General features: G+C 43.5%; 1 protein-coding gene and 1 long non-coding RNA gene across 4 annotated transcripts in view; one reads left to right on the plus strand and one right to left on the minus strand.

The window, feature by feature from the left end:
* The first annotated feature begins 676 nt into the window (after positions 1 to 676).
* The window catches only part of LOC140846240 (uncharacterized), a 161,258-nt gene continuing 148,432 nt past the window's right edge, over positions 677 to 13,502 (plus strand). The window contains exons 1-2 of one of the 2 annotated variants that reach the window (XR_012125224.1): positions 677 to 1,251; positions 13,068 to 13,150. This is a non-coding gene — a long non-coding RNA (uncharacterized lncRNA). The remainder of the gene's footprint in view (positions 1,252 to 13,067; positions 13,151 to 13,502) is intronic. The other variant, XR_012125225.1, reaches the window with a different exon arrangement.
* SPINK1 (serine peptidase inhibitor Kazal type 1) lies at positions 3,350 to 10,182 on the minus strand. 2 transcript variants are annotated; one of them, XM_017646295.3, is made up of 4 exons: positions 10,024 to 10,176; positions 8,485 to 8,516; positions 6,785 to 6,891; positions 3,350 to 3,474 (listed from the first exon to the last, which is right to left on the minus strand). In XM_017646295.3, exons 1-4 carry the CDS (start codon positions 10,076 to 10,078, stop codon positions 3,429 to 3,431), a joined length of 240 nt encoding a protein of 79 aa, XP_017501784.1. In that variant the 5' UTR covers positions 10,079 to 10,176; the 3' UTR covers positions 3,350 to 3,428. The 2 variants fall into 2 exon arrangements, with proteins under 2 accessions (XP_017501784.1, XP_036872287.1); XM_037016392.2 differs by lacking the exon at positions 3,350 to 3,474 and adding an exon at positions 3,551 to 3,887 and having other exon boundaries at positions 10,024 to 10,182.

The raw sequence follows: 13,502 nt of genomic DNA on the forward strand, positions 1-13,502 counted from the left end.
GAAAAAGGTACAAAGTTTCTGCTTTCATGGTTTTAAGATTCTCCCCTTATATTGTTTGAAAAGACCACCAAATTTTAAGGGCTTTTCTTTATTCAGAGCAAATTTTCCTATATCTTCCAACCATGCATCATAGGACAAAGTCTGAAATTCTTATTAATCTTGATAGTCTCTCTCCTCTAAACACATTCGGATTGATAAATCTCTCTTAAAATTAACCGCCAGACCCGAACACAGTCATCTGCAGCTTTCTGATGAATCTTTTAGAAACAAGACAGACGGCCCCAAATGTTGTTAAGTTATGCTAGCCGCATGTCTTCAGACCAAGATCGCCGCACAGTTTCAACTTCCCCAGAACCGGCATCTTAAACCAGCCGGGGAGGCGTCCCCTGCTCAACGCCGGCCGGGCCATCCGCCTGATGGACGCTGCCGTCCTCTGAACGATCACGGCGCCGCCGTAATAACCAGCTCGCTCCTTCGTGTGGCTGCTTCCTTCTGTCCGGAAGTCTTTCCTCGGGCGCCTCGGAATTTCTTTCTGTTGGACTGGGTGATGCCCTGTTGGAAGCAGCTTTTGCTCAAATAAACCCTTAAGATGTGCGCACGTCTCGCGTTCATCTGTGCACAGCTCCGGGGACGGAAGCGAGAGCCCGGGCTCCCCGCGGGCCCTGAGCTCGCGGCTCCTCGTGGCCTCCGGGGGCCGCAGCCCCGCCCCCGTCGGATCCTGACTTTGCGGCTTTTCCACCACGAGCTTTCAGAGCTGACGGGAGCCTTTCTCTCTCCAGGCTGGGGCTGGCGACAGCCCGAAACTGCGTCGGGTCTGAGAACCGGCAGGAGTCGGACTGGGTCCGGCGACGCACTAGGTCCGACCCAGACCCCGGCCGGAACCGGGTGGAAACAGGTTCCGTCTCAGAAACAAACTAGGCCCCGGGCGGGACGGACAGGGCCCAGCGTGGCGTCGCGGGCGGATAACACTTTGCTTGAAGGCTGAACAAGCAGGCCGCCCTTTGCAGGGACAATCTGGAGGGACAGTGGCCAAAGCGGAGGACTTTTAAATTAACCGAGGCCATCTGCCCATTTATGAGATGACCCAGAGAATAAGGGGTCTCAGCCAAGCACCCCCCTCCATGAAGGGTAGAAGGACAATTATTTTCCTCCTCCAAAGTTTCTGGTGACCAGGATGACGTCACGGACCCCCGCCCCCCCACCTCACGCCTGCAGGGGAATCCTGGCAAAGCTGTCAGAAGCCGGCAAACGGTAGGAAGTCTCAAAGGCAGTGTCCCATCTCTGTCTCTATCTGCGGTGCCTGTTCCAGAGAGGAAGGTGAAATTGCACCTTGACCCTTCCTCCCCAAATTCAGATCGGCAGGCAAAAAAACTCAGAGAATCAGTTCTCTGAGTTGTGCCTGGTGTGTTTGCTTTTGGGTACCCCTTCGTTCTGGACCCTCACCCGGGGACAGCAACTGCGTTCTTGTCTGTCTCATGTTGTGTCCTGAGAACTTCTCTTTGCCAACCGTCAGGTGGGGGGCCCACAAAGTATCGCCAGGCGGACATGTGGGCTGCTTCGGTCAGGGAGCGCAGTCAGTAAAGGCAGACAGTCCAGGTTTATGTATTGCTTCTGCGGAAAACCCCCAAACCTCTGCTTTCCAGGCCTATAAAATGGTCCAGTGAGACACGACAATTTCTGGCACTCGGTGGTTTAAATTCCGTTTACCGTGGCTAAGTTCCTTAGCATTAGGGGTGCCCTTCAAGCGTCCTCTACCATCAGGGACAAGATGCTGGAAGCCATCTCGCATCCCTCATGTCTGTGAGCACAGCCTCTGGGGAGCTGCTCGGCCCCTGTGCGGCTGTCCCTTGGCGGACCACAGCATCCCCTAGCGGTCAGACTTAAACTTCAAGGCATGTATACACTGAAATACAAGAAATTAACCTTTTTTTTAGGTTAGAGTGTCAGGCAACTGTTTTGCAAGTATGGGGCTGAATTTGATTGGCTATTTCTCATTCAATGGCTGATTTATTCCCCACTTCTATTAGGGAACCTGGTGCATCTTAGGCCCTTTAGCCCTCTGTCCTCTTCTCCATTCTAAACCAGTTCTTCGTACACGCTCAGGAATTCTAGCTGTTTTTTTCTTCTCTTTTGCAGTGATTAGAGATACTTTTTTCTTTTGGGGGGGGGACTTCCTTTTTTCTATCTTATGTTCTGTCCCTGAATATAAACACGGGCCTTGTAATATAAGGATGTCACTCAAAGTTCCTATGGAAGATATAGGCAAGGAAAAATCTGCCTGGGGTGATTGTGGTTTAGATAAGGAGGCGTTAGATTTGGATTGAAAGCCTAACTCTGACACTCTCTTTGCTGGTGATATTAGTTAAATTACTTAACTTTACTAAGTTTCCTCACAAGATAAAGATAACCTTCCAGCGTTGCTGTGGTTGCTGTGGCCCACGTGTAAAACAAAGTGAACCATGTGAAGTCCTCAAGATCAGTTCATCTGGTTTATAGTCCCTCCTCCCTTGACAAACAATCCCTTGGTGATTTGGTGGTAGAAGAGACCACTGCTCAGGTTAATTTAGAATCAGGTCTCGGTTGTTCCTCTAGTTCTCGCAGCACAAACCCGGCAGGCCCAGTGAAGCGGATCTCCAAGTCAGGCCCGAGATGAAGTCCTCCATCCAAACCTCAGGCTGCCGGGGAAAATGGAGAACTCCTTATTCCTGCCAGTTACCTCAGTAACAAAGGTGGGATTGCCTCTGCTGTGGAAGAATGAGGGCTAAATGCAGAGGCGGCTCCACAGCATGGCTGAGAAAACATAGCTTTTTTGGTTGACTCAGTGATTCAGAGCCTCTTTGAGAAAATTGTCTCACCTGAAGTCTACATTCTGAGATACCTGGAAAATCCTAAGACTCACCTCTATCCCACCAGACAGGCAGCTCTTTGAAATCTTATGTCTGGATACCTAGACCAGTGCCAGGTACAATAGACGTGCAATTAAGTTCCAAAAATACCTAAAGGGATTATTTCAGTCAGTGAAATAATGTGATGGATAATGTGCTTCTGGACCGCCGAGTTTTCCAACTGTCCCTTGAAATGTGACTCTTGTCCTCATACGGGATTATATGTATCTGTGAGCCGACTCTGTCCTGTCAGTTACATCGGCAATCACATTTCCTGAGAAAAAGCCCTCAGAATGTGAGGAAGATGGGGAAGGAAAAAGCATTATGAGGCAAATCCTGTTCAAAACGACAGGATTGCTGTATTTTTTAAAACTTGGTCTATTCTGAGTCTACCTCAGTCCCCTGTCCCTGGTATGTGTCCCCGGTGTCTGCCTTTGAGGACAAAGCAGACGAGAACAGCAGGAGGAGCTTGTATGCATTTTATTTACTGCTCAGGCCAGCTGGGCGCCGTGGGGACGCCATGGGGTTCCAGAGCCTTGCTTTTCAGCAAGGTCCAGATTGTTTGATGCGGACAGCAACCTGGCGCCCCCTGTAGGAGAGATTGGGAAAAAAAATCAGCTTACACTTTGATGACAAAAATGTGACTGTGGGAGAAAAACAATTTTCAAAAATCAGCTTTATTTAAAATTGAGTGGTTTGAGATATATTCCCATTTCTGTCTTTCATTCATTTATTCATTCGCTTGTTCATTCATCCATTAGATATTGAGAACTGTCAATCAGTAGAGATACAACAGAAGGGAAAGATGTCCATCCTTACGGGGTTTACAGATCTGTGGGGAGTTGCAGTAAACTCCTGAAGTCAATTTCTAATCACTGTTGGTTCTTCTGCTCCTGATGTCATTGTCCAAGCCAGCAGGTTTCCATCTTAGCTGGTGCCTGAGCTACTGTAGGACCTTCGAATGGACTGATTATTTGTTTTAGAATTCTGGTAATTAATAACCTGTGAGATATTGCAAAAAGTAATCTTATCTCTATCCTCTGTGATACCTGCCAGCTTTGATCACTCTCCCTTCCAGATAAAAACCTCTCTTTTCCCAGATACCACCTTTCCCAAACCTGTTTTTTCTAAGCTAAATCCTGTAATTGTTCCTAAGGAGATTATTTTCAGATCTCTCATTTTTCTAATTCTTTCCATGAATATACTGGCTTATAAAAATTCTCCTGTTTCTCTATTACTTGAGGGCATGACTTCTATACATCTTAATGCATGTATTTATCGGGACCTTGCTGATTCTTCATTTTAAGAGTTTTAATGTTTTCCTGTTCTATAATAATTAACCACTCAGAACACTTATTTCTGAGTCAGTTAGCATATATATACACAAACATCTAAGCAGAGCGCACAAGTTGACGTATTTCCTATAGCTGTGCTATGCAATAGGGTAGAAGACACTAACCACTCATAGCTATTTAAATTTAGGTCAGTTAAAGTTAGGTAATTAAAAAAAGTTAGTTTCTCAGTCGCACTAGCCACATTTTAAGTGCTAATGGTGTGGCTAGTGGCTTCTGTATTGGGCAGCTCAGAGATAGAGGTAAGTTCTGCTGAAGGAAGTTGGTCTATAGAAAATAATTTGCCAGTAGATTCCCTAAGAAGATATAGAAGACATAGAAAGAGCCCTTAACAGCATATGTCTGCCAAGCACACGACGATTAAGGAAGGGGATGCAAGACTGTGTTTGTCTGCCCATCGCAAAACCCGACAACTGAGGTTAGAGCCGGGCTCTAGGTAACTGTACAGTGTGTTTGTTTGGGGCTTTTAAAGGGCTATAGAGAGAAAGGCAATATGATACTCTGGAAAATATGTTGTATTTGAGAATGCCACATTTTCTCTACAGACCTCTTTCCTTACCTGAGAAATACAGAAAAAGAGGTCACATTTCCTGGCACTCCAATGTTCGTCCCATATTTACATATTTTTGAAAGAATGGAAAGAGCAAGCAGGACTGGTCAGTTTTAGAGGCTCAGGGCACAGGGCGTCCCTGCCCTGTGCCCGTGCCTGCCAGTATCTCTTCCTGAGAATCAGGCCTTCTGGCCTTGGCACTTGGGGGTTTCCCAGCTCTCAAGGCTGTTCTATTGCTTTCTCCTCCCCTTGGATGGAAATACCATGTTTGACCTCAATGTCAACAGCGTAGGTTATGAGAAAGTTAACAAGTGGTTTCAAGATCCTTTTACAACTCTTGAATGTGGAAATAAACTCACCACAAAGCAGAGCACCTAATATTTTGGGTCTAAAACTTCAGTTTATTGGATCTCTGTCCTCTGAGACTTTTCTGAAATGATTTAAAGCAAATCAAGGAGAGGGTTTGTGTTATAAGGAACTTACACAGTGGAATAATGGAAACGTGTGCTGTCATTTGAGCCAAAATCAGACTCTTTAACACCAAATCAATTCCAGAATAACTTAGAGTTTTCGGGTCACTTGTAGAATCTCTTCTACTTGTTTTAATCGCCGTATTCCTTGATTTAACCTGGAATGCTTCTCGAGTGCTACCAACATTCAGAGCCCTGTTTAAATGACATTCTTTTCATGAGTCCTTTCTTGACCTTTTCAATAAGAAAAAAATCTATGTCTGCAGCACTTGGCTCGAACCTCATTTGGCGGCATTTTTCACAAGTTACAAGATGCTACCCGATTTGTACTCATGACCTATTTTCTCTTCGTCACGGGCAAAAGGAAAACAGAGGAGAGAAGCACAATGCCGGACACATGTTAGATGCTCAGTGACTGAGAGAGGTAGCAAATCTGTAGCGAATCTGTTGCTCTTAGTGCCTGTGTCTGATTCCCATCACCTGACCTACCATCACTTCAGAAAATGATCTCCAGTGAAGCTGGCTCTCATATGTATAAACGAAAGTGTTACAAAAATATGCTTTTGGCCGCCTAATCTATATAATTCATATTCCCATATTTGAGGGTTTAAGCAAATATATTTATTACTATCACCAAGAATGAATTTTTAGGTGTAAAATATTTGGAGCATATGAGCTTTTAAAAAATCCAACTTATCTCCTGTTTTGCTGTAAAAGTATGGGTTTTTTTGTCATACAAGTAATTTTTTTTATTAATTGGAAGAACCACTCAAACACTTTCTCTACTCTCTTTCATTGTCCTTTCCTTAACACGTTTTATGTTGCACCAGGTTATTAATTCCTTTCTCTCTTTTGTCCAGTTTTTTTTCCTCTTATTGGATTTCCCTTCTCCCTTTAGCTAGTGAAAGCCTCCAAACTTTTCCAAATCCTAAACAGCATAATAAATACATTATATAGCATAATTAGCTGTTTTCATCTTCTGCTCTCACAGTACTTTGCTCATACTTCCATTGACTATGCTGAGCATATGCAGATTAAGAGAAAAAATATTTTGGATTTCCTTCTGTATCTCATGAATACTTAGTCTGGTATTTGACTTCAAAGCATAGTGGAAACAGCAGGTTCAATCCCGGAGCTGCCACTTGTGGCTGGGTGATCACAAACGAGTTATTTAAACTATCCGTGTCTCAATTTCTTCATGTGTATAATGAGCTTAGCATGATTTACCTCATAGACTTGTTGTCAGTATTAAGGGCCTCATACAATGCTTGACACAATAAATGTTATTTTCTATCATAATATACACACAAACACATGCATACTTCTATATATAATCATACCAGATATATAATAAGGAGAAAAAGAGATTGAGAATTATTTTTGAAAAAAACTAGATTTTTTGTTTCTCTTATGGTAAGATTAATGTTATTAGTATATTGATTAGGACTTAGAGGGATAAGATATATGAAAATTTGAAGACACCCAGCTTAAAAAAATACATTTAAAAAAATTCAAATTTGTACTCACTGATTTTCAATACATAACATGCATTCATTAGAATAAGTATTTCCATCAGTCCCACACACAGGCTTATAGATCTTGGAACATCCAGTCATTTCTTTGTTACAGTTAGCCTAAAAATGGAGTTAAACAGATTATTTTTCATTCTTTGAGTTTATAGCAAAATCCCTAAAATAGTTTTCACCGCCCTGGAGTTGGTCATCTTAAATGTGCAAGCATGATTGTGATTGGGAGAGTGATCCTAGGTATTCCAAGAGAAAGAATTCAAGATTTGGAGTCAGAAAGCCTGATTTTGAGCAATGCCTCTGCTATTTACAGATTGTGTGATGTTGGTAAATCTCTTAGTGTCTCTGAGCCTCAGTTACTTTATCTGCAAAATGGAAACAATATCATTTTCCCCACCTATCTCATAGTGATGTTGTGAGATTTAAATAAGGTGAGCGAGATTATGTTCAGGTTTTAATCACTGCAGGTGCTGGCTCCTCTCAGGCCAGCCGTAACTTGGGGCATGTTCTTGCCTGCACACTGTCTTCCGGTCCCGCCGGTCTTCCCTTATCCGCTTGAAGACACTAGGTACATCCCCCCCTTGGAGACTTGGCGTAGCTTATTTCCTCTGCATCAGTAACAACTAGTAATTGTGAAATGATTGTTATAGACTAGACACTGTCCTAAGTGGTTTTTATGTATTATTCCATTTAAACCTCACAACAATCCTATGAACTATTTTTTATACTCTTCTGATGAAGACAGTGAGGCACAGATTAAATCACTGAAGGCCACACAGCTGTTAAAACACAGTTTGTATTCAGGATTCAAACCAAGTCAATCTGGGTCCTGAGTTTTAGTTCTCAGCCACTTCATTCTGTGTTTCTTCCCATCTGTTATATTTTGCCAACACTCACTTACCTTTCATGGCTTGAAATAAATCTCTTACTTAGGGGCATCTTCCCTGTTCTGTCTAACTAGGCTAGGTTCCTAATGGGACCAGAACTTCTTTATAACACCTATCACAAATGTAGCAATTTATTTACTCATATACTTTTGGTTGGTCATCTGCCTCCCCACTAGGTATTAATGTAATGGACAGAGGAATACTTCTTCCCCCCATCTCCAAGTTTATTGAAATTTGCCTTATAAACAAAGGAAAAAATGGAAAATTATATATATAGATATATAGTTTTTAAAATTAGGTGTGTATATATTAATATACATATAAAAATCATATATATATATGTATATATAATTTTTCTAGAGGAAGAACCCAGTTTATTGTTTAGTTTCTTTTGCTCATTTTAAGTTGGAACTCCACCTCGGTGATCAGAGAACTTTAAACCAATGCGGCTGAACTGGCTCTAGGGAGGCAGGACTGCTTGGCATGAGGTTAAGAAGGCTTCTACCCCAAATCCTTGCACTTGCAGATAGCCTGTGTGTGTGTGTGTGTGATGGGTGTGTGTATATGTATATTCCCTTCACATCAACTATTATATGACTATATAGAAATTACCTGCATATTAGTAAATTTGTTCTTCAACATAAGCCCATGTGGGGGAACTTCTATTACTATTCACATTTAATAGGTTAAACCTCACTAACTTTCATACTTTTTGTCTTGACTTCAAGCAAAAGTGAAAGGTGACATCTAGACTGAGCTTTGGTTGAAACAGACGGTTCTAGTCTGAGAGATAAGAAATTACAATTGCCCTTACCTCTCTCCCCAGGAAGTCAGCTCTAGTGTTACCTAGAAAACATAAATCAGACAGGTGAGGGTGGGTCTTAAAGAGGAGAAACCGAATCTGTTCTCATTCAGAATCTTCTGCTTCCATGTACGACAGGGACTTCTCTGCTGGCCTCTTCCAATCCCCACCCCTTCTCATTTCCATCTTCTCTCAAGGGCTTCTCATTGGTGTCCATTCACTTTCCCTGCCTGTTGAAACCTTAAAAGAAATTAAGCCAAAATTTGATTATGGCTACAGTATCTCAATTTGGTATTTCAGAAAAGTGGACTCATTTAAATGATATACTTACTGCTTGAAATGCATCAGGCAGTGAACAAATATCTTCTGAATGTGCCCTGACATTCCCATAGCCTGTCACAACACCTCTGATCTCAAAATTAATAATGTAGGAAGTGTAAGTATTTATTATCTCAGTTTATAAACAAAGATATACAGAGTTTATATAATTAGCTACCCTAGCTATATAGTTAAACAATTACCCCTAGCAGTAACCAGGTCTTGTGATGTAAAACTAACTGTTGCAATTACATTTAAGCTCCCTTTTGTAAGTAATGTTGAACGATGGAGCTTGTTTGACAACTCACCATAGGTTCTCAAAGAGTTCCCTCCCTCCACTGCATTGCAGCAACTATTAGTTCAATTCACATTTCTTGAATCTACAGATAGACACTTAAAATTGCCGTGCTGCACTCCCCAGGAAATAGCAGGTCTTGCTAACATCATGTAGGGGATGGTAGTTGTGGCTGAGCTCATTGAAGGGAAGGGGAACTAATCTGATAGTATCCGAAGGAAGAAATGGTGGTGAGGTTTCATTTTAGTATCAGCAGTCTTCGAGTCGATCTGGGTAAGGAGATCATTCTGTCCAGCTCAATGTGAATAGCAGAGGGGCTCCTGTGGGCTTGCAGAAGGCCCTGGAATAGCCAGAACCTGATGTGGTTGAGAATTGGTGAGCAAGTGGTCTCCACTGGCAACTATTTGTATCAGTTCGTATGCATGGGGAGGGGAAAAGGGACCACTGCTTCCGTAAGTGTTTAGCAATTACAACAAACAGCATTTTTCCTCTTCCCTGCAAAGGTCAAAGATAAATTTTTAAATCAGTCAGACTCTGCCTTTTATGCTGAATTACTAGAAAGCATTGTTATCTATGTTATGCAGTTTCATGAAACCTTAAAACTTTTAAATTGTCTTTAAACTTTCAGAGTGAGAAGAGTATTTAAGGTTGAAAGAATCCCTTCTTTTCTCTACCTTATCCCCGATAAGGGGTCAGCCTTATCAGAAGGGGGCAACCTTTCCATATCTGAACTGTTCTCACTAGTAAAGTAATTGTCTTTGTGTTATGTTAAAATCCCTCTTTCTATAATTCTCATCCGTGAATCTTCTTTCATCTCATTGGGATCAAAAGATCAGTCCGAAACTCTACTCTGTATAAGTTTAGAAGGTAATGTGTCCAGTAAAGCAAAAAGTCAAAAAGGTTTTACTCAAGTCAGAAAAATATGCAAAGATACCTACCAGATAGGCTCAGCAGGACCAAGGCACCGAGAAGGAAGATGCTTGCGGCCTTCATGGCTAGAGTTCTGTGTCCGGAGAGCAGTTGGAAACGGCACTGCACCTACCCCTTCTGGTCAGAGCCTGGGGCTGGGAGGACGGCGGTGCAGGCCCCACCTGCTGCCCCAGGTCACAGACCTCCTTGGTTATTGATTGACCCGGTGGTGTGGCCGGCCGGCAGGGCTGGGGCGTGTCCCCTGTGTAGGAAAGATGAAAGGCACACCTTGGCCCTGAAGTGTGCAAGGCTGCGGCTCAGCCCGGAAAGGGGTTCTGGACGTGGGTTAGCCGACTCTCTCCCTGGTGGCCCTGTGAAGAGGTGGGGGGCCTTTCTGAACTCCCGTCTCTTCGTCTGTACGGTGAACCCAGGGGCCTCCCGGGCTCTGCAGTTCTGGAGATATGAACAGAGTGGATATCCAAAACCCTTTCTGTTCTTTCTTCCTTTTCTTCGGTGTTTCCCTTTTTTATTTTTCTCTCTTTTTCTGTCACCCATTCACAGAGCTTAAGGCGACTGATGGAGGGACAGGTTAGAGGTCGGGAGGCCCCCATTTCCTCAGGCGTGTGCACGCTTTGGGTCTGGAGTGTGCTCAGCAGAGACACCTCCTAGCTCTGTGCTCCTGAGCAGGTGCTTCACCTGTGCTGTGCCCCCATCCGGTCATCCAAGAACTGGGACAGTAGCTGTGCCTAACTCAGCGTGTGACCCTCCATTCAGAAACACGGGCTGTGTCTGCAGTGTGTTGCTGGGAGGCACCTCTCTCTCCTCTGTCCTGCTTCCGCCTGCCTTGGGACTGGAGGCACCCACTGCCTGTGGCTCACATCTTTTCAAACATGACTGTGTGACAAATGGCCTTGAAAGTGGAGCAAAGGGCAGGTTTGTCTGCTTGTGAGGATATTAAAGATTCTCTCTCCCGGGCAAAGTGTAGGTGAGTATAGTGCCCTTTTCAAACGTTTAGGGGTTTTTGAAAACCTTGGCGTCCTTCTCCTGTAACGTGCTGCACTTGCTGTGTAGACATCACTTGGTCCTCTTCATGTCACCCTGCAGAAAGCGGGGCTTGGGAAACCACAGCAAATGCTGACCCTGGGCCTGTTGCCGCCGAGTAATTGATTCCCATGTGTCTGACTCATGTGTCTTCTGCCAGCACCCCTTTAACTGTGGCCGGCTAACTTGTCAGCTTGCAAACAGGACAAACTTTTGACCCTCCCAAGTCTTGACAGGATGTCAAGACCTGGGCTCATCTCTGAGGGACAGATTGGTGACTAGAAATGACAGTCCCTGCCCTCAGGGAGTTCCCACTCATCTTAGTTGGGAAAGACAAGCAATATAAAAGTCATCAAATGATTAAAGAGAATATCAGATTATGATGGTGCTGTGGAAAGGACGGGTAGAAAGGATGAGTGTGCCGGAGGGCGTGGGAGAGAGTCATTACAGATTCATGGGAGAAGAGCTTGCTGATTGAGGGACATTCCAGCAGAGAGATGAAGGAAGTGAGGAAGTGAGCCTTGCAAATGCCTGAGGACATCTGCTCCAGACAGAGAAGGGCAAGGACAGAGGCTACGAGGGAGAAACTTGCTTAATGTGCTTGAAACACATCCAGGATGACAGCCTGTCTGGAGCAAAGTGATAGAGAAAAACATAGGTAGTGAGTTAAAGGACAGAGTGGGGCCGGACAGTGAGAAGCTGTGCAGGCCATAGTAAGGACTTCGGTTTTTAACCAACGGGAAAGGTATTGGAGAGTTATGACATGATATGACATTTGTTCCAAAAGGTTACTTTAACTGCTCAAGGTCTGTTCTTGAATCTGTGTCCAAAATAACCTCAGTTCTGTACACTTCTCGCCTTACACTGTCGTATCTCTGATAACGCCATTACTTCCTCTTTGGCTTTCTGAAAATTCCCCAGGAACACCTACTGTTATTCCCTCCTCAGAGCTGCTCTCCACAGAACTCTCCATTACCTTCAGGGAATACAGGTGTGGCCATGTCACTGTCCAGTGTCCCAGGGGCCTTCACGGGCTGTGGGTGGGCGCGTGTCACTGTCCAGCTTCCCACTGTCCGAGACCCTCCGGGAGGGTTGAGGCCCCGCATGACCGGCCCCTTTACCCCTCTCCCCCTCTGTCTTCTTTTCCTCCTTGTCCCGCCTGTCCAGTCAGGGTGGTCATGTCTCTGTTTCCCCTTAAGAACCCTCAAGATTCAGCCAAATGGAATTTTCTCATGGAGCTGCTTTTTGGAATTTTTCCTCATTCTCTTCTACATCCTGGTTAGGCCTTGCTATTATATTATTTCACGGTCCCCTGCACAGCACTTAAGTTTTATTCCATAGCTGTTCATATACTATCTCTTCACCTTTAGGGAACAAATATGGTTGTTTTGTCTACCATGGTACTTATCAAAGTGCCTGGAAAATACTAGGTTCTAAGTAAATATTTGCTGACAACATGAATTAAGTAATAAATGTATGTACTGACTTTCTTGAAGCCTCAGATTTATGCCTTGCTCATTTCTTCAACATGAATTTTGTTTTAAAATTAAGGTATCATTGACACACAGTCTTACGAAGGTTTCACATGGGCAACATTCTGGTTTCAACATTCGCCCATATTATCAAGTCCCCCCTCCAACCCCGTTGCAGTCACTGTCCATCAGCCTTGCTCATTTTTATGTCTCCAGTGCCTGCTATAATCATTCATTGCTTCATTCTGTCTTTTATTTTTCAACCATTGCTTTAATTGAAATATTCGTTGAGTCCTTACTTTTTAAAAGCTCTGGCCTGAGTGCCAGGGAATGGATATGATTTCTGCCCTTTTGAAGTTTAGGTTAAACATTGATAGATATTGATTGAATACCTGAAGTCTTGTCTTTTCATCTCAAATCATAATTTAAATAGCAGTCTTTTGTTGCCAGTAAGGAAGTTCCAACTGCCACTGTAATCTTGTTTTCTTGATTGCTATAAAACCAGATAAAATTCTAGTTAGAAACTGGCCCTAAAATTGTAATGGAAAATTGTTCCTTAGAGGCAGTAAGTGGAAGAGATCGGGAAGAGACAGACCTGCCGTTTCATTACGAATCTGCCATTTCAATTGCAATAGGGCTTTGGGTGAGTCATTTTCCTTAACTACAAAACTATGTATCATAATATATTTGTTTGGCATGAGAATAAAAGTAGAAGAATAAATAAAGATTGCACAAAAATACTGATCTCCATTTCCCCTGGGATGATACCTGCTACCTGGCGATGACGTCCCTTCCATGGATTGAAGCAATGAATAATACATTTAGGCTTCATATGAACAGTGTTTTGACAGAATAAATATCATTTGCCCTAGGGGTTGGGGTAGGCACTGGCTGACACAGCTTTGCTGCTGTGCTAGACTATTCATCCTATTTAATGTGTTTACACGGACTAGGCTTGTGTAAAAATCTCTCTTTTCTTCTTTACTTCTCTGGCC

This window comes from Manis javanica, chromosome 14 (assembly GCF_040802235.1).
Source record: "Manis javanica isolate MJ-LG chromosome 14, MJ_LKY, whole genome shotgun sequence".
NCBI classification, from domain to species: Eukaryota; Metazoa; Chordata; class Mammalia; order Pholidota; family Manidae; genus Manis; species Manis javanica.